Source organism: Glossina fuscipes, unplaced genomic scaffold (assembly GCF_014805625.2).
Source record: "Glossina fuscipes isolate IAEA_lab_2018 unplaced genomic scaffold, Yale_Gfus_2 0, whole genome shotgun sequence".
NCBI classification, from domain to species: Eukaryota; Metazoa; Arthropoda; class Insecta; order Diptera; family Glossinidae; genus Glossina; species Glossina fuscipes.
Window position 1 is genome coordinate 41782880 of NW_023998414.1, and position 22895 is coordinate 41805774.

General features: G+C 33.3%; 2 protein-coding genes across 14 annotated transcripts in view; both read left to right on the forward strand.

The window, feature by feature from the left end:
- LOC119644602 (uncharacterized protein CG43867) overlaps positions 1–22895 on the forward strand; it is a 218632-nt gene that overhangs the window by 191943 nt on the left and 3794 nt on the right. For 5 of the 13 annotated variants that reach the window (XM_038044207.1, XM_038044210.1, XM_038044211.1 and 2 more), the window contains 7 exons: positions 17377–18627; positions 18705–18942; positions 19610–19953; positions 20013–20435; positions 20506–20788; positions 20855–20967; positions 21055–21264. In XM_038044207.1, the coding sequence (XP_037900135.1) occupies positions 17377–18627; positions 18705–18942; positions 19610–19953; positions 20013–20435; positions 20506–20788; positions 20855–20967; positions 21055–21264 (2862 nt within the window). Of the gene's footprint in view, positions 1–17010; positions 17096–17376; positions 18628–18704; positions 18943–19609; positions 19954–20012; positions 20436–20505; positions 20789–20854; positions 20968–21054; positions 21265–22895 lie in introns of those variants that run through there. The other 8 variants (XM_038044208.1, XM_038044213.1, XM_038044218.1 and 5 more) reach the window with 3 other exon arrangements.
- Positions 16158–16993, forward strand: LOC119644605 (E-selectin-like). Its single transcript, XM_038044226.1, has 3 exons — positions 16158–16315; positions 16387–16498; positions 16571–16993. The coding sequence occupies exons 1-3, from the start codon at positions 16193–16195 to the stop codon at positions 16786–16788; spliced, it is 453 nt and encodes a 150-aa protein (XP_037900154.1). The 5' UTR covers positions 16158–16192; the 3' UTR covers positions 16789–16993.

Below are 22895 nucleotides of genomic sequence, written 5' to 3' on the forward strand. Positions count from 1 at the left end.
TGTGTAAACATTTTTCCATCTTATGACCTCACAATGGTTTCCCCAATCCGCGTTTCAATTTGATAAACCGCTTTATTTACGATAATATTCGTACAAACATGATGAATGCAAGAGAATGCCTCTGCCAAGAATTTCATCAAGAATTCAAATTGTTTGCCGTTCATCCTTTTTCATTCATGGTATTAATAATAATTGCAGTCGCAGTTTAGTTTTACTTTAACTTCAAGCCATAGGGAATCGCAAAGTTTTGTTAAATCACTTTAATTTAAAAGCCAGCAGAGACCGGGCGTAAGACAATATCACGACGAAACACCAGTTGCCATCTATCACATCATATTAACTTTCTTCGTATTTTTAATTAAAAGCTCTAAACTTTTCCTTTTTTGCTTTATTATATGACAAAAGGCAAGAGAAATCTTTTGTTTCATTAAAACAAAATTAAATAAGAAGACAAACAACAACAACAACAATAACAATAACAACAACAATAATAATAATAAAGAAGGGATACAAATAATTGAAAAAGGAAACGCAGAGCAGACTTGAGACGACAAAACGGATGAACCTTAAAAATGATATTCCTTCCATTCGTTAAATCATTAAATTTCTACCATCTCAGCAGCAACAGGAAGCAGGAAAAGAAAAGTTAAACAAAAAGTCACCCACCCATCCATCCAGTTCTTGTTCAGAAAATGCAATGGTATACATGAATGTAAATCGGAAAAGAGAACTTCTCACGAGCACAAGTTACGAGCAGGGGACTGTCTAAACGTATGTTTGTTTTTTTTTTTATTTTTTTTTATTTATTTATTTTTTTTGGATGTTGAGTTAAGATGGCAAACGTATGTTTATGAAGAGTTCTGCTCTTTAGATTGACATCAGCGATGCACGAGAAACGAAATGGGGAAAAATCGCTTATGCATGAGTTAATAAAACATTGTGTGCGAAGAAAGATAACAGAGAGAGGGAGAGAGAGAGAGAGAAATGCTAATTATAAGGAGACTAAAAAGGAATGCTTTTCAATTAAGAAAACAAGAAATGAATAAAAACCTTTTAGATGAAAACGCGTTGCGTTTCACTTAAATTTTGTGTCTCATCTTTTTCATATCCTTTTTACTTGGCCCTTTATTCTTCTTCTTCTTCTTCTTCTTCATTGAAAAAGCAATAAACATCATAAATGCATTAGTTAAGCTGCCTATTAATATTTTAACCATCAAAACTATTATTTACATTTACATTGATACTCTGAGAATGGGGGAAAACGAAGCGAAAACCGATCAAAGAGAAAATACAGGTAGGAAAGTTATATGCGACTACGATCGAAACTTATATACCCACCGACATTTATCGCCCACCATTGACGTCGTCACATTCCGGTAGGATAAAATTGCTATTGCAAGTTACTCGTACTAGATCAGCGTTAAAAACTTCACATGAATCCCTAATCGGTTTTATTTACAATGAAAGCAATGAAAAAGATGAGCATACTGAGATTACTGCTTGACGACTGTTCGCGTGAAGGATGATTTGCTGGCTTTGTGAGTAAATAAGTGAAGATATGCATAAATTGAATCGCCCATAACTTTGTGTGTGTGCGCTATGACCAAACAAGTTTTTTGTGAGTAATGGGCAAAAAACCCCTAAGAGAAACAGAGATGCTTACTGTTTACGCTTTACGGCGAGTGCGTCCTTTGACCGATTTGATCCCGTTTGAAATGCCAATGTTTCTGCCAACTTTAACGTTTCTGATTTCCCAGAGACATAAAGGCGGAGAGATATGACATTTTCAAAGTTGATAAAATTTGATACGCTCATGTGTTTTAGCCAAAGGACGAACGCGTTTGAAAATGGTTTGGATTGGACCAATTTTTCGACCGCTAAGCATATAAAGACGAATGACTGCAGGAGGGCGCAGAATATTTAATGATGAGCCGTCAACCACTGTAGCGTTTTTACGTTACTTTTTTATTATTTTTACTTAGTTTAGCTTTTATCATTCATTTTTTCCCTTTTTGATTTATATATAATTGGTTTACTTATTCCATTTCATTTTCATCATTTATTTATTTATTTTTTGTTTTAGAAAATTTTCTTAACTTGCAATTGCTTAAGTAAACCCGTTATTTGTTAAGACATGCTCATCGATAAACATGATCAACTAAATGTGAAAACTAATCGAAGCAGTTTATCGTATATTCAAAGTTATTTCTCCATACTGCAAATATGGTATAAATGAAATGACAAGAGTCGCGTATACTCTCGTTCAGAAACCAGTTTCAAAGTTTCAATTAATTATCTATCATCATTAGTGGTTACTGCTGCAATTATCGATTATCTGGTTAATTGGTTGGTAATGTAATTGAACACAAGTAAGAAAGTAATATTCGGCAGGGGCCGAATCCCGCATACCCACAATTATCCTTTTCGCGTTCTACTCTCCAAATTCTTTTATTTGCTACCCATAACCCCATTATTAAGAAAAAATTAATCGCAATGTCTACCGTATTCATTTTAGAATTAACCCATTTTAAGGCAGATAACATATCTTCGTTTGAGGGGAGTGTACAAAATAGCCTTAAACGTCTTGTTTTCCTTATGGTAAATACGCATTAAACCTCAAAAAAGTAAGATAAATAAAATTTAATCATTCGTAACTATGTGTGGACACGGTCGATTAGTTCCATTCTTGAACCTAGAGCTTCAGCTTTCTAACTTGAATAATTTCCGAGTAAGAGATTTAACGATTCCGAGTATAATATAAAGTCGATATCTTCATTTTTGCGACCAGGAGAGTGCCAACAATGCACACCACACAGATGGACGGACATGGCTAAATCAACTCAAAATTTCACGCTGATCAAGAATAAATATATATATATATAATTTACACACACAACCCGAAGCTTCCTTTTAGGAGTTGCATGTATTTTGAGAAGAAACAAAATGAGTATAACCCCATCTTACAGTGATGGGTATAAAAATGTCTATAAAATATTTATGGAGAGCATTAGAAAACGCAATAACATTTTCTTAACAGTACACAATGCCACGGATTCACTTTTCACAATAACAACAGCTATAAGAGATAGAGATGAATTTATGAATTTTCTTCTCCTCTTACTCTTTCTCATCAATTTGTTTCTCTCGTTTTAATTGGATTTCTTTAGAGAACAGTTTAATGTTTTATGAAAAAAGCTATATAAGCGTAGGCAAAGCCGTAAGCTGACATACTGATCTTTACAGTGAAATTAGTCGAACATATGTGGACGACTTCTGTAAGGATTTTGTTACAGAATTATGTTTATCATGGTTCGTACGAAGCCTATACGACGGAAATATGCTGTCATCATAAGCAATGCATTTTTATACAGCCAATCCAAGGTATCACATGCGCACATTGATTAATTCAAACACTAACTTATTAAATTTAACATAACCGTAAATATCCAAGACACTGTTGATATGAAATGAACGAGAGAATAAATAGACACTGCATGATAACATAGTTATCCATCCATCAGATAGAACATAAATTTGAGAATTTCTAATTTTTAAATTTTTACAACAATTTATGATGAGAATCTTCTAACCACTACCGTAGGTTTACGAATATGTATTGCGAAGGTCTATATATATTTATAGTGAGACCAATAACGCTAGGCTGAGTCACAATTCACGTCTGTGAAGGGATTTTTACAAATAGCAGGCATGTCGCAAAGCGAATCGATTTAATTCCAAGTAAATAATTATCTCCCGCTTTTTGTTGTTTGAAAAGAAATGTTTATGACATTTGAGTCGCCAATAGTTAATAATGGCGAAAGTACGATAAAATCAAAATCTTTTTTCCAACTATTAATTTTAATCACGGATTAAAAAAAGCACCGCCCCTATTATTATACCCTATACCACTTGTAGTACCGTCTTTGCGGACGTATGTAACACCCAGAAGAGCTTAAAATAGACCCATCTTTTATTATATCGATCGATTCGGAGTCATTTTCTGAATCGACTTAAACTTGTCTGTCTGTCTGTCCAAGTATTTTTATGTTCAACCCACAGATCAAAATTTTTCGAGAGATTTTGAGGAAATCTCCTTTGTTCCAAGAATCAAATCCAACTATAATTCCTCATATTAACGCCTTGTTTCTAAACTCTTCCTCCCATACAACGGTGTCCGTAAAAACTAAATCTTAACATTGCAAAAAGGTATAATTTTTAATATTAATGACAATTTAGCACAAAAATTAACGGTAGGGAATTTAGACTACGGAGGCCTATTTTTTAGCCCCCTACCATTCATAGGGGCTATCATGGAAAGCAAATCCTTTTTTCTAGTCTCTTATAATGGAAACTACAACAAAATACATAATAAAATTTGGTTCCTTGCAAAACTAGGAACGCGTCTTTTGATATTTCGGGCGACTTTCACGAAAAGTATGACTTTGCATCCATATCGGCCTTGCCCGACTATAATATTGTTGCTTACTTTGATTATCATTGCAAAACGAATACAAAAATCCAAATTTTTCTTTCTATAATAAGCAATGAGCGAATCTTAGATACTTAACAACCAACACCACAAACCTATAAGAATCGTTCATTGTGTTGCTTAATTACGATATTGCTACGTACTGCAATAGTTCAGGACCATTTTCTTTGAAAGGAAATTTTGCAAAGAGGCTTTTAAATGAAATTATATTGTTGCAATTTATAAGTTATCAGCGAATTGATTCTAAAAGTTTTAAGTTAAGAATCGATAAAGAGTTACTAAAATCTATTTTATTTTTTTTTTTTTATTTTTTTTTAATAAATTTTATGAAAATATTTCAATAAATTTTCCAAAAGAGAGAGAGAGAGACAATGGCAAACCAAGTTAGAATCTCCAACTGGTAAAAAAGTATCTATGCTGTAGAGCTTTAAAAGTCATAGTTGGGTTTATATAAAATAGAGCTTGTGGAAAAAAATGTTAAATTTTTAGAGAAATAGATCGACTAGAGCCTCCAATCAGGTCTTTACGATTTTTTAATTCGCTTTTAATTTATAAGTAAAAGAGAAAATTTAAAAAGATTGTGATATCTGTAAGCAAGCGACGGTGGTGCGGGGGGGCATATTTACTCCACAACTAATCTAACTTAAATCCATATATCACCCAAAATATTTGTATTTCACATCTTTAGAATCTCCATGTATGCATATATAATGGGACGTTGCAAACGCTATACAGAAATGTGTAGATTCTGTTCTGCTCATAGTGCACATAAAATAAATGAAAATTTTCCGACTGAGTTATATCATTAAAATTGTTGGGAGAAATTTATTCGTAAAATATATATATATTTTACATAATAAAAATGTATCTATCAAAACCGAAAGCGCTCACTCACTTCCATACAAACAACGTATACGTCAGCACACGCAACTTTATACAGTTAGGCATACATAAATCTCTTCCTTTATTCATAATACGATATTAATGGCACGCGTCTCTTTCTTGTCATTTACAATACACTCTCAAGTATAAGTATACTTAAGAATTTCGTTTGTTTTTTATTCAATGCTTCTTTTTCGGGTACGATTCCTTCACAGATGGGCAAAGGCGGGCAAAGAAAACCTTCTTAACAGTTGTATTAAGGAAAAAACGAGAAAAAGTAAAAGCTTAGTGGAGTGCAATGATTCCTTCTTTTCCTTTTTTCATTTATTTATTTTTTTGTTTTTTTACTTTATATATACATATACATATTCAAATCTTATAGCTTATTTGAATTGGCTGTTTGAGCTGTTAAAAGGGGTAGCGATGAAGAGCTCTCTTTCCTATCCTTTACATTGAAAGCCAACAACTTTCAATTTTGCAAATATTTTATCATTATATTTTGTAAATATTTTATTTTAACCTTTTCTCATTTATTTTGTTTAAATATGCTGTCAAAAAAGTAATGGGAATTTTCGAAAACACAATTTCGTAAAATGCTTAATTCGAGCCTCGGATTATCTACCGCGAAGTAATCATTTCAATTATCAGGAAAATTTTATTATTATTTATTTAGCCTTAGCGTCCAAGGCTCTCTCTCGCCTTTATTAAAAACTCTATCCCATTTGAGATTTGAACCCATGACCATTGAGTCGTTCGGTACCCACTTGTCCGATCCAGGCCGTTGTGAGCAATATAAAAAAGCTGATCTCGTGCCATTTATAGAGAGAACTTAAATTCTTAATTGATTTTAAATATTCCATGAAGAGAAGCAATTGCAGCGCGCGTTTCGTAATCAAAGCAATAATAATTTCATGATGAGAGACCACGCGCTCATTCATGAGATATATAAGGCCTTTTAGCAATTAACACGAACAATTTAAAAGACATCCCTTTGCTTTATGTACGAACTCATCCTCAGCCAGTACAACATAGAAAATAATGTTGTAAGTGAAGTAATATGCAGACGACTCGAAAAGATTTGGCGATTAAAAGACATATTCCCGGCACTTTTTTGACAGATCACATCCGTATATTTATTTTATTCAATATTCTCTTATTAGCTTTTCGTAGTTATATTCTGGTGAACTCATAAATTTTACTTCATAACCGCATAAAAACGACAAAAGGAAAAATACAAGAAGACAAGAACAATAATTTAATGTTGAGTGGGTGGTTGTTGGTTATTTGGTTTATATAAAAATCATTCAGACGCATAAATTAGCTTAATTCCCATAAAATATGCATTTTCATAAACATTAACATAACAATAACAATAAAAGTACAACTATACAAAGCAGCAGCAGATGATGCTTGCATAACGTATATGAATAATACCCTTCGGATATATATATGCATATGATGTAAACGCCATAACATGATAAATTATATGGAAGAATGGTTTTTTTTTTTCATTCTTATTTTCCCGCATTTTCTCTCTCCCTCTCACTATTTTTTTTATAGCAGCAGTTGATATTAAAAAATGGAATATTATGCAATAACATATTTTACTATATAATAATAAATTTGAAAACAAAAATTTTAAAATTTATTACTGCAAATAAATGCAAAAACTAATTTGAATAGCGGATGAAGCTATTGATCGCCGATTTTACTATTATTTCATCGAACTAAGCATTATGTATATGTATTATCGGGTGTATATACACCCAATATCCAACTCTTTTTTTAGACGGTTTTTTTTTACATATATATCGATGTATATATATTGTACATATACCCGATGATATATGCATATACATGATACCGTTGATACCATTTTCTATCCAGTTCGTAGTAAACGTGCACGCCTATCATTAACCATCGATGAAGAGTTACGAAATTTACGATTTTTATTCCTAATGTCAATTAAAATTTTTATATCCTATACTTATGGACTGAATTTTCACACCCCACTAGATTTAATTTTTCTTGAATTTTTATTGTTAATGGATTTTATTATTACTTTTTTTGCACGATTGTTTTACTTATACTTAAAGTTGTTGTATCTTACATGATTTTTTAAACTTACAAATTTTTTTTTTTTTACACGATTTTCTAAAGAACGCATCTACCATGTAAAAAAAGAATTGGGTGCACATAAATTTTCTGCCATTGCAAATGGATTAAGGTTCTTGTAGTGCTAAGCGAAGAACAAGAAAATATTTCATTTTGCTTTGCACGTGAAATAATCTACAGGCAAAACTTTCCTTGAGTGTAGTGTGGATAAACCACAGAAATCCTTAGATCGCGAAACTGTAGCTATTTTCAGGCAAACCTTGGATAAACTTTTCCGCAATCTTCTTGTCTTCACAACAACTGCGAATACATTGTAAATACACATACAGTGATTAGTAATTAAATTTCCACAAACATTTTTGTAAAACCTAAAGAATATAAGAATTGTTAAGTGATATTTTAGACCGATGTATCCGTCATGTTCGGCTTTCAATTATTACTTTAAATATATCATATTTTGGCGGAAAATGCTCTGGTCATTATATCAGTGTTCTGTTGATCTTACATATCCGCCTGAGTGGCCGAAGGCGAGGAATCTCGACTAGCAAATCCAATGGTCGTGGGTTCGAATCTCAAGTACGGTAGAGTTTTTAATGAAAGCCGACAGCCTTAGATGCCAGTGCCTTACAAGTCTAATCTTGGAATTTATTTCTCTGGCGAAATTTAATAATAATAATAATAATAATAATACTTAAATTTTCGATTAGTTTAACAGTTAATTTTAAGTTAATTTAAGCATAATTAAAAATTTGATAGATTCCACTTTCACTTTTCACTTTTGGGAATGTATGTGAAACATATATCGCCTTTTGGGTCTTAAGATCGTGTTTTTATAAAATTTTTCGCTGCGAAATTGCGAAATTTTTAAATCTTTTTTGAAGGGATCACAACAAATCCCTTTTACGAAGTCATTCCGCATGAAAGAGTAAAAAATTGCAAGTTATACATCGGTAGCTCTAGGAAAAAACGCATTCAATTAATTTAAGCTTTTTATACAGAAGACAATCAATAGGATGTTATGCATGCCTGTTGTATGTTTTCAGCTTTTGATAAGCAATAGAAAGAAATTCCTTTTTCTAACATTTTAATTAAGCTTTACTGCCCCTTGCAAATTGATTTCTTTCATACAATAGACAATTTCAATTAAACTCGTCTTTGTTAGCCGCAAAAATTCCAATGAAATTAAATGGAAAAATTCTCTTTATTAACTTTTTAGTCTTTCTTTCTTTTTTATTTATTTATTTTTTTTATTTTTTTTTTTTTTTATTTATAACAATAAAAGCTAAGCCAAAAAGACCCGATGACCAATGAACAACGAAAAATATACAAAAAGACAAAAAGGAGTTAAACTTTTCACATGTTCTGTTTCTCGTTGTTCCCTAAAACTATACTCGGTTTTCTGCTAAATTACTTCACTTAACGATATATCGTCAAAGCAGTAAAGAAAATGTTCACAAAAGTTAGGGAAATGCATAGTTTCCGGTATAAAATTCGAGTTAAAAACTATTGAGAAAATTAGGAGGGAAACTTTTCAAGAAAAAGTCATCTAAATTTATACCTAAATATATGCTATTAATTTTAGCTAGCAGTTTGCAGTTAGCAGTTATAGCAATATTGGCATAAAACCCAGGAGAACGAAAGAAAATCCTTTCATTTATAACCAAATTTTCTTTGGATTTTGTTTTTCTTTTTTTTAAATTTATTTTTCTATTGCAAGAAAAAGAAAGTTTTCTTCCGCTATTTTGAATTTTTGCAAAGAGACGAAAAGAAATTTACCCAAGCGTACATTCTCAGCGCATATTAAAGTAAAGAAAATAAAAAAAAAACGGAATAATGGAAACAAGTAAGAAAATTATATTCAGTCATGACCGAAGCTACTACACCCATCACGGTTATTCCAAAAAAGACAAAAAAAAAAACGAAAAGAAATCGATTTTCATATGCGGTTGATCAGAATAAAAGTAAATAAATTTATACGGTGCATATGCTGGGCATTATGAGCAACAAGCAAAAAACACGAGGCAGCTAAGATGGTCTTCACAACTTTTGTTGCATAGACGTGTACGCATTGTAGGCGGATCCTGTAACTGGTTTGGATTATTTTCAAATGGCTTTGCATATTTGTGGGCTAAAACTCCACACAGTTGGGCCCTTGCGCAGACGAACAGAAGGGCATGCTTAGGTACATTTCTAATTTGAAACTGGCCTAGAATTTCTACACTTCTTGACGTTTCTTAAGCTTGCTTCCTCGCGGTATAAAAGTACTAAAAACCGATAAGAATAAAATTTGATGCATCATAATATTTGTCATAAATTTGTCCCATTTTTGTACAGTTACTAAAGTTCAAATTTTTGTACATTCATCGGCTGTACTTTACGAGAAATTATCGAAAAATCCATTCTTTTATTCGATTTGCAAAATAGAGGTGTTCTCAATTTAGCTGCTACTGTAGGCGGGTCCTTCAACCGAGCCATTTTAAATACCAATCTGCCAATATTTTTACGAAATTTGATATCGACAGTTTTATTTTTACGGTCAAGACAATATTCGCAGCAGACGTTACACCACTATGGACAGACGGACAGAGGAACATGGCTAAATCGATTCGGAATTTGATGCTGACCAAGAATATATATACTTTGTGGGCTCTCTGAAGTTTCTTCTGGGAGTTGCAAAAGTTTTCATAAAATGAATGCATCCCTCGGTGATGGGTGGGCATGATAAGTAAAAAAATTCTGCTCAAGATAGATACTTAAAAAACACGAAGAAAAAAATATATTTTTAATTTCTTCTATTTTCATGCACGTACTGTACGAACTACCCATAAAATTTACGAAGACATTTTTATCGTTTCATTCATTTATTGAGGTTTAATAAGGTAATAAACAAAAAAATCTAATTTTTTTTGTTTCTAGCTTTCGAAAAAACATGAATATTCATATCGCAGGCGTCTGGCTTGATTGATTTAGATCTACTTACGAGAGCTTCAAATGTTTATGCAAATCTGAATTCGATTTAATTCGATTAATTTTTGTTGGAACACCTATCCACGTTGACGCATGAGACGAAAGGACAGATACGCTTTGTTCCATTCAAAATTCGATACCAATGAAGATTATGTATGTATATGTTATCCAGATTACACAAAGCTTGCGTCTGGACGTTACAAACCTACTGGCAAAATGAATATACCTCCATCTTTCAATGGCCGGTATAAAACTGGCTTTCCCTTACACTTGTTAATAAGATGTATAAGATAATACTGATATCGATGACATTACATGCGGATGCCATTAAGGGAAGTCAAGAAAAGAATTCACTTTTTGTGTTAGCAGAGTCTAGACAAATATTTTCTTTTTTTTTACTTTCATTTTTACTAAGCATTTTTTGTTCTTCGTCCTTTAATATATGACCTTCACTAGTGATTTGGCATTTCCTTACCCCACAACCTTAAGTGCATTATGTTAATGTTATAACTAGAAGCGATATGGTAAAAGTGAAAGAAGAAAGAAGGAAATATTTTGGATAATTTACTTAAAAATGCGTACAAAGGGCATTTCTATTTAAGGAAGAAGCTGTCCGAGAGAGCTGTCAGAGAGAGCTTCAAAGGCCCTGTTCACTCTGTCTTTTTCCTTTTCTCTCTCTTTCTCTCTCTCTCTCTCTCTCTGTCTCTATTTATCTATCTATCTATCTCTATCTGTCTCTCTTACTCATTTTCTCTTTCTCTTTATACCATCCGATCCCTCATCGACACTCACAAAAGGGGGCAAAGCGTAATCAAAAGCCACATAATCTTAAGAGTTTATTTAGAAAATCATTAACAGCGTTTATGTATTCGGCCGAATAGAAACCGATTTTTTCGACAAAAATTTGTTTACTCTCGTTGCTAGTTTATGAATAATGAGTGATAAACCAAGTTTTCATTCCCTCCGAAAAATAGAAATTGTTCTCAGTTTACATGATGCTGTGCACGTGTCCTTCGATCGATTTGGCCCATTTTCTATAACAAGCTGCGTGCAAGAATTTCCACTGTTTCTGTCAAACTTGAAGTCGTTAGCTTAATTTTTGCAGCCAAGAGAATGTTTACAGCAGAGATTACATAGACGGGTAGATGGACATGCTTAAATCGATTAAGAATTTGATCCTGATCAAAAGTAAATATACTTTGTGGGGTATCTTATGCTTCCTTCTGGCCGTTGCAAACGTTTTGACAAAATGAATATACCCCTCCACACCATTTGGTGATGGAGAGAGAGAGTAAAGATAATATTTTTCGCGAGAATGATGGGCATATGTTGGGGGTGAAGTCTTATTTTATTATAAAATTACCGAAGTAAAGCATAATTTAAGGATTATTGTAATAAAAGTTAATTGAAGCCTATTTCCAATCACATTTGTTCATAAAAACTCTTTCTTCCTTTATCCTTAAATGCTTATAATTATGTCCGTGCATAAATACTTACACACGTTTCAAGCAATTCATTTTTAATTGAGAATTTGTTCGCCTTTCCGTTTATAATAAAAAATTTTATCTGTTAGTTTTTATGCTCAAGCGTTGCCTGTGAAGATAAGAGACAAAGGTCATTATCAATTTTTTCTCTTTTATGTATATATCTCTCATCTGTTCATAAAAGTTTCAAGGCAGACCTTACCCACACCAAGTTATAATGGTTTTGAATACGAAAGCAAAAAAAATAAATAAATAAATAAATACAAAAAATACTAATAAAAGCAAATATTGCAAAATTGTAAGTACTTGGTCATAATGTCCTGAAGACAAGCGCGGACAGGAAAGATAAAGTAGACTAGTGTTGTTGTTGCTCTTCTTTTTCCTCTATTACATCGTTTGGTTGAGAAGAACGGAGTTGAATGCTGCCTGTTTTTTATAGATTTAATGTTTATTACCATTGAAGCCTCAGCTGAGCTTGAATCATGGAGTTGGTTAGCCACTTCGTTTTTTTCTTTTAAACCGCAAAGTACTACTGAACTGCCAGATATTAAAGTGAACAGCAAGGAGAAATTGCTTCGAAGAAAAAAAAAGCAAATAAAGTAAGACTACACACACTATAGGGAAAATTCATGCCCATGTCTCGCTTTAAATTTAATTTTTAAATACAGTTTAAATACATATTATGAAACTTATCTAAGCGGTAGGTACCTCTCTCAAAACAATTATTGATTAAAGAATTGCATTCATAACATCCAAATACATGGTAGAGGTTTAGTACTTGTATGATGTAGTGAAAGAGAAATTTTAGATTTTTACATTGCGACGTTAGTCAGGCTTAAATCAAAAACGTTAATCAGAACCGTCAACAATGAGTTCGATATTGGTCTAAAAGTATAGCGTATAGATCTTGTATATGATGAGCATATGATGAATTAGAAAATTTTCCTATTAATCTCAGAACGTTCTCATCCCCCGTCCCTACCTTATTTTTGGACCAAATAGTTTGCTACTAAAGTAAAACCACGAAAACCACGAAAAAGTGAATGAAAGTGAAGTGCTTTAACGGCAGTAAATGTTAAATGTCGTACTCTTCTCTTCTTTTTTCTTTTTGGTGTTTTAAACTTCCGTTCATTGGAAGAGGAAAATCTTTATTGTTGTGTAACAGTGATAGAAGAAATACATGAAAAACATGAAATGCACTCAGGTTGCGATAAATTAAGTTCTTGTGTCATTTTCCGCACTTCTTCTTGGTTTAGTAAAAGGAAAAACTGAAGAAGTGAAAGAAGGAATTAACAAAAACAAAAAATAAAGAATGCTTTTAAGTTGTCATGTTCTGGTAACATGTAACAATTAAGTTATTCGTGAGAGCAGTTGAAAATGTAGAGTATACATGTGTGTTTGAATGTGTTTCATGCTGTGAAGGTAGTGTAGACTCGAATCAATGTGGAAAAGATTTATGAAATTTATCTGCAGGAAATATAATCGCAAAAGTAAAAGATATACGAGAAAGGAAAAGAAAAAAGATTTTAAAGAATTGATGCCTTTGGAAAATTTTCCTTTCATTAATTTCGTACGTTGTTAATTAAGAGGTCGCAGTCGCGCATAATAGAAAATATTAACGAAACCGTAAAACATGTTTTTCTGGGGGCGAAACCATCCGTTGTTTCGTTCCTAATATAATGTCTGGAAATATGAAACAAAAAATAAAATGAACTCTTATTAAAGTGGATATTTTTTCGAAAGTGAAAGTAAAAATTACTTGAAATTGTATAAAATTTAATAATGAGGGTGTACGCAAAAAGGTTATACCCTTAAAAGTACTCTTTTTATTTTATATAAATAAAAGTCCTAAAAATATGCAATAATATATTAAAATATTTTTTTAACATAATCGATCGACAATGTTTTTTCAAGCTAAATTTTGAATAAACTAATAAGCATTCTTCGGTAGTTACCTTAATATTGAGGAAAAGTTATATTAGTGCTTTTTTTTCTTTCATCAAAATTTAGCCACATTTGCCTTTCGATTTTAAATAAACTTGATTGAACCAAAAATTTGCCATTGTGACGCCTACGAAACGTTATCGCTTTGATCGGAGTGCTATTGTATTGAATTCTTTCAGAATTTATGACTCATTTTCAACACACAGTTGCATTGGGCTGACTTAATAAATATACCAAGCTTTAGATTTCTATGGATTAACTGCCACCTTTCGAAGCCATCATAGCGTGGCTTGATACGACAAATACTAGTAAGGTTACGTGACTTCAAAGCCGTCTATTAGACAAAACGCCATGAAGTTGTTTCCTCTCTTATCTTATCTAACGTGCATATTATTTTTTTTTAACTATTTACTTTATTACGTTTTTCACTTTTTTGTCTTAAATAACAGAATATGTGATGCGTACAACCATTTGGCTCGATTAGGTACTTTTCTTGTCTTCAGTTGAAACTTTTATTTAAATTTTGAAGTTCTATTTATTTAAATCTTTTTCTCCTTTAACAATATTAAAAAAAAAGAACAAAAATACTCTTATACCCAGAAGAACTCGTGGGGATTTTTCTTTACTAAGGAAAAAACCATTTTACGCTCAACAAAATTGTTGAGTGAAACAGTTACAGTAATTTTCATATTCGTCATGCGTTTTGCAATGCGCAGAAATATGAACTGGACTGCATGTGTTCTTGATTAGCTTAGCCGCGGCTTCATCATGTTCGTATGTTGTGTCTGTGCATTCGTTTATCTTGTATAATGGTAGAGCTATCATTTGCTAGCCAATGAGTTAATTGGTGGACATAGATCATGTCTGGAAATGTGTGTGGTTCGCACTCATGCGGCTTCTATAACTTCATTAACAATTTTATACCAAATTTTATATCAATATTTGCTATATCTCGCAATGTGTGGAACAGAATAATTTCTTCACTATTGAATGCTTATATGTTCTTGGTCTCACCAAGCCTATCAATATCGTGTTATTATCAATAACGTGTTAGTTATTGTAAGCCTTCTTATAATGAACGACTATCAGATACAAAAAAAGGAAAGACAGACGGACTTAGTCGCACTTGCCGGTATTTTCACGTAGATGACTAATGCCATAATCATTCCAAATCCTCATGAATGCATGCACAAATGAATGAATGCATCAATTATTAAATGACTAAACGAATGTTAATGAATGAATGTATGAATGAATGAATAAAGCAAGAAAGGAATGCATCAAAGGAAAGAAGCAAGGTAGGAAAAAAGGAATGGAAGAAGGAAATAAACAAGAAATAGATGAATGAATAAGTGAATGAATTATTGAAGAAAGGAAGGAATGAATGAAAGATGGAAGGAATATTTGACTGACTGAATTAACGCGTGAATGAATGAATGAATGAATTAATTAATGAAATAATTGTGAAGGCAGTACTGGAGGAAGGAACGAATGAATAAATAAGCGAGTAATTGAATATGCGAAGGAAGAGAGGAAGGAATAGAGAGGGAAATAAATGCATGAATGAATGAAAGAATGCATGACTGAGAGAATGAATGAAATAATGGGTGAATAAATTGAATATAAAATTCACATTTATCTTATATAATAATTAATATATATCGTGTTGTCAATTGGTTTTTCTTCCTTTGATTTTTTATTTACCTAATTCATTCATATTTTTATTAAATATCACATATTTGATAATATTTTACTTCTTTTTTCTTTAAACACTTGTACTGTTAAATTTTTTAAAGTGTACTTGGAATAAACCGGAATTTTTATTGATAATTATTTAAGAAATCAAGAGAATTATTTTAGTCGTCGTAACGCTTTAGAATTCTTATAATGTAAGCGTTAATTCGCACTCTTTCAAATTGCAACCACAACTTGATCAGTTGAGTTAAGAACGAATCTCTTGTTACCTATCATATCATTTTATTTTCTCAAGCAATTAGAAGAAGAGGAAGATTATGCAAATTTTTTATCTCTTTGTTCTTATGCACGGAGATATTGTCTAAGTTAGCTTGTAAAGAACAACAGATAAACACACAGATGGAGATTAAAGAGTATATAGAATATTTGAGTAAATGTTACATAAAGATTAACATATTTAATAGATCCTCCAGGATTAGTTAAACATTAAACTTGAACTCATACATTGTGTTTTCATTATTATGCATGCAAAGCCGATAGAGTTCTAATCCAATAGGTGAAAAGAGAAAAGCTCAGTTCATTTTTTCCGATTATAAGACTTACAACAATAACTGGGATGCGGTTGGTAAACAAATCAAAAGTGTTGTCGATTAATTGCCTATTAATGTTGTTGGGAATGATTGCGACGGCATTTGCTTACACTTCAAATAAAGCTTATTTCGTTTATAACGAGGGTCTGGTAAAATTTTGCATTTCTTTTATTTGGACTTTTCAAATTTTATTTACACTTTTGCTTTATGTAACATTCAGTTGCAATGGCAAGACGCTGAAAATTATTGTGTTAAACGAGGCATGCATCTCGTGTCCATAGAAAGTGTAGATGAATCGAATTTTTTGAAAAATTTCATAAGACTCAGATATCGTAAGTTTGCTGCAAGTGTTTACAGATGAAGCTCGTGAAAGTTTTTATGAAAATTTTCCTTAAATTATTTAGAAAAAATGCCACCATATTGGACGGGCGGCTATAAGATCAACGGTGTATGGCATTGGATAGCTAGCGGGGAGAAAATCAAAGATTTTATTTGGCACGTTGGTGAACCGAATGATTTGTACAACAATGAGGGCTGTATCCATACCTGGGTCAACGAATTCGATTGGAACGATGATCGTTGCAACGAAGAACTGCCCTTTATCTGTGAGATAAAAAACTAAATTTTAATATTCATTTTCATCATTACTTTTGCAAATAGTTAACGATTGTAAAGCAATGCAGTTAAAGTAAAATTTTTACACTGATTTAAAATAAATTTTCATTATCAAAAATCAACATTAAGATCTTTGGGAAATTTTCTTGCATGAAAGGTTTCGAAGAGTTCACAAATACAAATATTATCAACGCTTGCAATCGAACAAGCCCCATGAAATTGTTGCGAAAACGCTTTCATTGTTAAAAAAAGTTAACTTGCAACTAAAACAAACTAAGAAGGTTAACGACAAACTCCTGCTTCGTAGTTTTTCAGTAAGTAAATCTTAAAATTGCTCGGTTGCATCATTATCTTATGAATAATAAACAACAAAAAAAAAAAGAGAAAAAATTTCGAGAATTCCATTACCTGTAATAACATTTAATTCTCATAAGGGATTAGAACTTTCTTTACATTGATTGACCTTTGACGATTTGTGATCTGAATTGGTGAGCTATCAGCTCAACGATGTATGTGATAAAGTGCAATGATAAACAATAACAATTCTTAATGGGAACAAGTTTTTCCTTATATCTTCTATTTTTTTTTATTAAAGGTGCGGGCTATGGAACAAAGGTTGAGTGAATGGCCCAAACCAACCAATAACGCCACCACTAACGTCACTAATAATACCTCACCGATTCATCAACCTCAACCGCAAACACAATCACAACAACAACAACAACAACAAACGACAGCTATCACACAGCAACAACAATTGCAGCAATCTGCGACCACAACAGCAACAAGTCTTCCTACGGTAGTCGCTGAGCATACTATAACATCTTTGGAAATTCAAGTCGAGGAACAACGTCAATTGCGTTTACAAGACGCCCGGCAAATCGAGGCCAAGGCAGCAAAAATTAAAGAATGGGTCAATAATAAATTACGCGATTTGGAAGAACAAAATCAATTGCTACGCGAACAGAATCTCAAGTGTAACCAGCAGTTGGAATTATTAAAAAACTATATTGCGAACCAATCGAACCGGCACAGTGTTATTGGACCGGTGCGTAACAGTTTGAGCTTGGATGTGCAAGAGTTTTCGACCTCCAAAGAAACCCGCCGACGTAGCGAAAGTTTAGATACACAAGAGATAATCAGTCGTCCTTTAACCACATCTTACCCGCACCATCAGCATCGACGTAATCTTTCAATGGAGCCCACGGAGTTAGAGCGCAACTTAGTCGCGGCTGTGGATGGTTTATCTTTAGCTCCTCTGGCTAGTATAACAGCCAAGCAAACACCTTTAACCTCGACGGTTAAAAATGGCAGACCGGATAGCTCCGATACCGATACAGCTCACGATTATGCCGAAATTTATACACCGTCGTGTGAAAAAATGCCCGCTTGGCTAAAGAATAATAATCCAGCTTTAATGGCTAGTGGAGGTAATTCAAGTACCACAACTACCACAAGTGATATAGTGCCTAGACCGCCGACACCGCCTTTACATCGTTTCCCTAGCTGGGAAGCTAAAATCTACCAAGTGGCCAACGATGGTCTGGCAGCCAGTACGGAGAGTCATTTGAATCACCAACACGCAGTCATGACGTCTGAAAGGGGGGAAAGTCAAAGTCAACTGCCACCGCCGCCTGATGTGCAAGAGTCTAACACTAACCTGGCTAATGGTTCCAATCAACCTGGTAGACATACACCCGGTAGCAGCACCAATGCAGATACGCTGGGTAGTAATAATGGAGCCGCCGCCACCGCCACTCCCAATAATACAATTACCAGACAACAACAAACAGCCAGTGGTGGTTTCTGTGATATTTCAGTACCAGTTTATGCTACCGTCAAAGGGGTGAGTACTTAACTTAAAAAAATGAATATAAAATGATATGAAAAAATTTTCCCAACGGATTTATTTCTTGTCAACAGAGGGCTTCCCAAATACGTTCCATGCCTTTCACAGGCGACTCTAGTGATGATTCAAGCGATGGTGAAGATCATGCTGTCATGCTTACTCATAATTCTCATAACTCATCAAGCACTGACAATACGGAGACTTCAACTTCCGGTAGTGCTTCGAGTCCTTCGAAAAGTCTGAAAACCTCATCGAGTTTAAGTCCTGCCAAGCGTAGTGGTTCAGAAAGTCCTAAAAATTCCAAACCAAGGGGTATGTGTGTAAAATGCTTAATTTAATGCCTGTTCTCTGCCGTTTAAATAATGCGATGAATGAATGTTGGTAGTACTAGTGGTAAAATAAACCCTTAAACTGTTACATAATAATCTGTTCAATCCCTTACCTCTTAGAAGACAGAATTAGAAAAGAACATGAAAAGATATTTTCACTTTTTTTTTTTTTTTTGTTACAATATATTCATAAAGTTTTTTGTTAAACGATTTCTATTAGTATGCATTAACTTTTCTTTTAAAAAACGCCTAAAAATAGCCTTTCATATGAAAGAACCGTTTCCCTTCCCCTTAGTAGTAACGAAGTGAAATTTAATTAAACTGAAGAGAATAAAAATAAAATTTCCTAAATAAAATACAACCCTTTATGTAAAAACTCCCTCATGTAGACTTTGGTTTTTTTTGATTCTGTCGCCCCTTTGAAACCCATAATTAAAACCCTTGCAACGAATGCTTTTCGTAAAAATAAAATGCAATAAAATAATTAAAAATTACGACAAATAAAAACTTTAAATTACTAAATAAATTTTTTTTTAATTTTTTTTATCATCATCGTACCCTATCTTTCCCTACATCTCCCTTAACTCCTGCTGTAAACGTTTTTTGCAAAATTACTTTAAAAAATTAAATTGACATCACCCGCTATGCAGCGTACCAAACATATCAGCATCAATCTCTGCGTACACCTAATGTCCCGTATCCTCAGTCACCAAATACCTCGCTGCTAACCCAACATAACCTCAAAATTTTACCAACACAAGTGACACAATATCATAGACTTTCTGTGACTGCCAACAATCATGTACGTGTCCCTCATGTACGTGGCACAGTAATTTCAGATATTTCCTTTGAATCAGGCCTATCCGATGATTATGCTTTGCCACCCGATGCAGTCTCGGAATCAACTTGTCCGATGGACGCCTCTATGCCTTCTTTACTGATGCGGCAATCATATGTGGATTCGCCAAGTAAAAAACTAGAGTCACTAGAAAAGGTAAATCTTTAATTTTTAAGTTAGAATATATATGATAAGTGCATATCTATCGCTCGTAGATGGGTCACCTAGCTAAGCTGGGTGGTAAATTGAAGACTTGGCGTAAGCGCTGGTTTGTTTTGAAAAATGGTACTTTAACTTACTGGAAAAGTCAACACGATGTGCAACGTAAGCCGCAAGGTCACATTATATTAGATGAAGCCTGTCGCATAAATCGTGCAGAAGGGGCTTCAACATTTGAAATTGATACGGGTAAAAAAGTGTACTATCTCACTGCCGATTCCAATGCCACTATGGATGATTGGATTAGAGTTCTTCAAAATGTTCAAAGACGCAATGCCACCAAGCTGTTGCTTAGTCGCGAAGATCAAAAGCCCACTTTGCAAGGATGGGTGACGAAAGTGAAGAATGGTCATGCCAAAAAATGTTGGTGTGTATTGCTGGGGAAAATGTTTCTATACTTTAAAGCTCCCAATGAAACGGTAAAAATTTATTTTTTCATCAAAATTTAACGCGAAATGGTCGGACATTAAATGAAACTTTTATCAACAGAATCCGGTGGGACAAATCAATATGCGGGACGCTAGGGTGGAAGAAGTCGAACATGTCTCCGACTCCGATTCCGAGGAAAGAGAAGATCCAGCTCAAAGTCAGGCCAGACTAACTGTTGCTATCTATCCTGCTCATCAGGGACCGACTTACTTGATATTGCCAGGCAAAGCCGAACGTGATAACTGGCTTTATCACTTGACCGTAGTGTCCGGTGGAGGACCCAGCGCCGGTACTCAATATGAACAGCTTGTGCAAAAACTTATGGAGACCGATGGAGATCCTAGTAAGACTTTCAAAGCATAATAAAAATATTTCAAAATATTTTTTTTTTTTTTTTTTAATTTCAAAGATTGCGTTATTTGGCGTCACCCTATACTTTTACATACCAAAGATACCATTAATGCCCCTTTAAGTTCCATGCATACCGAAGCCATACAGCCGGAGGCGATTAAACTATTTAAGGTAAACGCCTCAAAAACATATATATTTTTTGTAAAGCTTGCAAACTTTGCACTTAATTTTTTCTTTATATTTTTTGAACGTATTCAGAGCATACAACTTTTTATGTCGGTGGCTGTCAATCAACCAGGCATTGATTATCATGTCGTTTTGGCACAAAACGCTTTGCAGCATTGTCTCGATCTACCCGAATTGCAAACCGAAATGATTTGTATATTAATTAAACAGACCTCTAGACATACGGGCCAAAAACTAAGTGTGGGCGTCCAGGTAAACAAGAAACTGGGCAAGCAGACGCGCGTAAGTTTTTCTTTAGTTGCGAATGCTCTTTTAGTTGAAATTTTTCGTTTTTCGTGCTTTTGTTCCTTTTCTTTTTTTTTTTTTTTTTTTTTTTGTTCTTTTTTTAACTTCGGTTTCGTCCTTTTTTTTTAAATTTTTTTTCTTCTAAATTGTTATCATTTCTTTGTGCTGAATGTCAAAAAAAAAAAAGAAATATACATGTATAAAAATTCTTAGAATATTTAGTATTATTATGTCATATAAGTTCATGAAAAGTGAAAGCTCAAACTAAAACGAATGTTTTCGTTGCGTAGAACAAATTAAATGGTTTTCTAGTTATAAGTGCCATTAAAACGAAAAAAAAAAGTTTCATTAACACGGGTAGAAAATTTATCAGTCAAATCTTTAATAACCGCCAACTCAAGCCAACACATCCATCCAGTTGGCATCTCGTCGCGTCACCATCTCTACTCATCTCATCTTTTAAAACATCTATGTGACATTTATACAATATTTCAAATAAATTTATAGAAACCGATAGTTAAAACTTAAAGCTGTTTAAGTACGTACGTCTAGCATGTTTCGGACTTAATCACTTTCATTTTTGCACTGAAGTCTGAAATATCTATATCAAGTATAGTTTATTATTTATTGGGAATAGATAAAGTTTATTTGCACACATGATCTGTGACAGCAAATTAAGAACATATTTAGTGAGTTTCATCTCTCCATCTCATATTTTCACGCAGGGAGCAATTGAGCAACAACAACAACTGATAGTGTCAGATAGGTGGAGTGTTAAGTGTTAAATCGTTTCGAAAGTTTTCGTTGCTTAAGATAGATTGATTTCTGCATTACTCAACGCCTAGGAGAGACGGTATTCCTTTCCGGCTTTCGAAGAAAAAGCGCTGAGATTGCAATAAATTCTTCTTCTTGATAATCTTATAAAACAGGTGGTGCGCAACAAAAACTAATTCCATGCGGTCGCAGCACCGGCCACAGTCATCTTTGAGAAGAAAAAACTGCTCAACTATTGTCCTTTCACTTCACCTTTCACCTTTTTATCTCACTTTTTCAAGGCTGTTTCATCAGCGGACGTCGTGCAGAGATAACTGACAAAACGAACAAATGGACAGATGAACGAACAGACAAATGAAGAGAATCTTACCCGATTATGTACTTCAATCCATATTTAAATTAATTCGCACTCTCCGGTGGTAGATATTATTACGATTAAAATCATCGCATCCCTTCTCATAAATCTCTTTTAAATATATTCAATAAGACTATTCCACCATCAAAGAAAATTGAATTTAAGCAAAGTTCTTGTCTTCTTGATCAACATTTCCTTAGAAAGAGAAAAAGATATTCATCATCATATCTCGAGATTAGTTATTATTTTCATTTTTTCATCATCAAGTAGATTATGACTTATAGAAATATATAGAGGAAAGACTTTGTTCTCTTCGAAATTTTGCTAGAAAAGCGAAGAAATATTATCTTTCTGAGAAACTAGTCAAGTTGTGTAAAATACCTTTTTGTTTAGAAAAGCTTAACTTTGTGTTTACAAGCTTATTATAGCTTTAAAAAGACAAAAAAAATCGCATGCAATAGATTTTTGTTATAAACAGAGTAAAATTGAAATGAAAAAA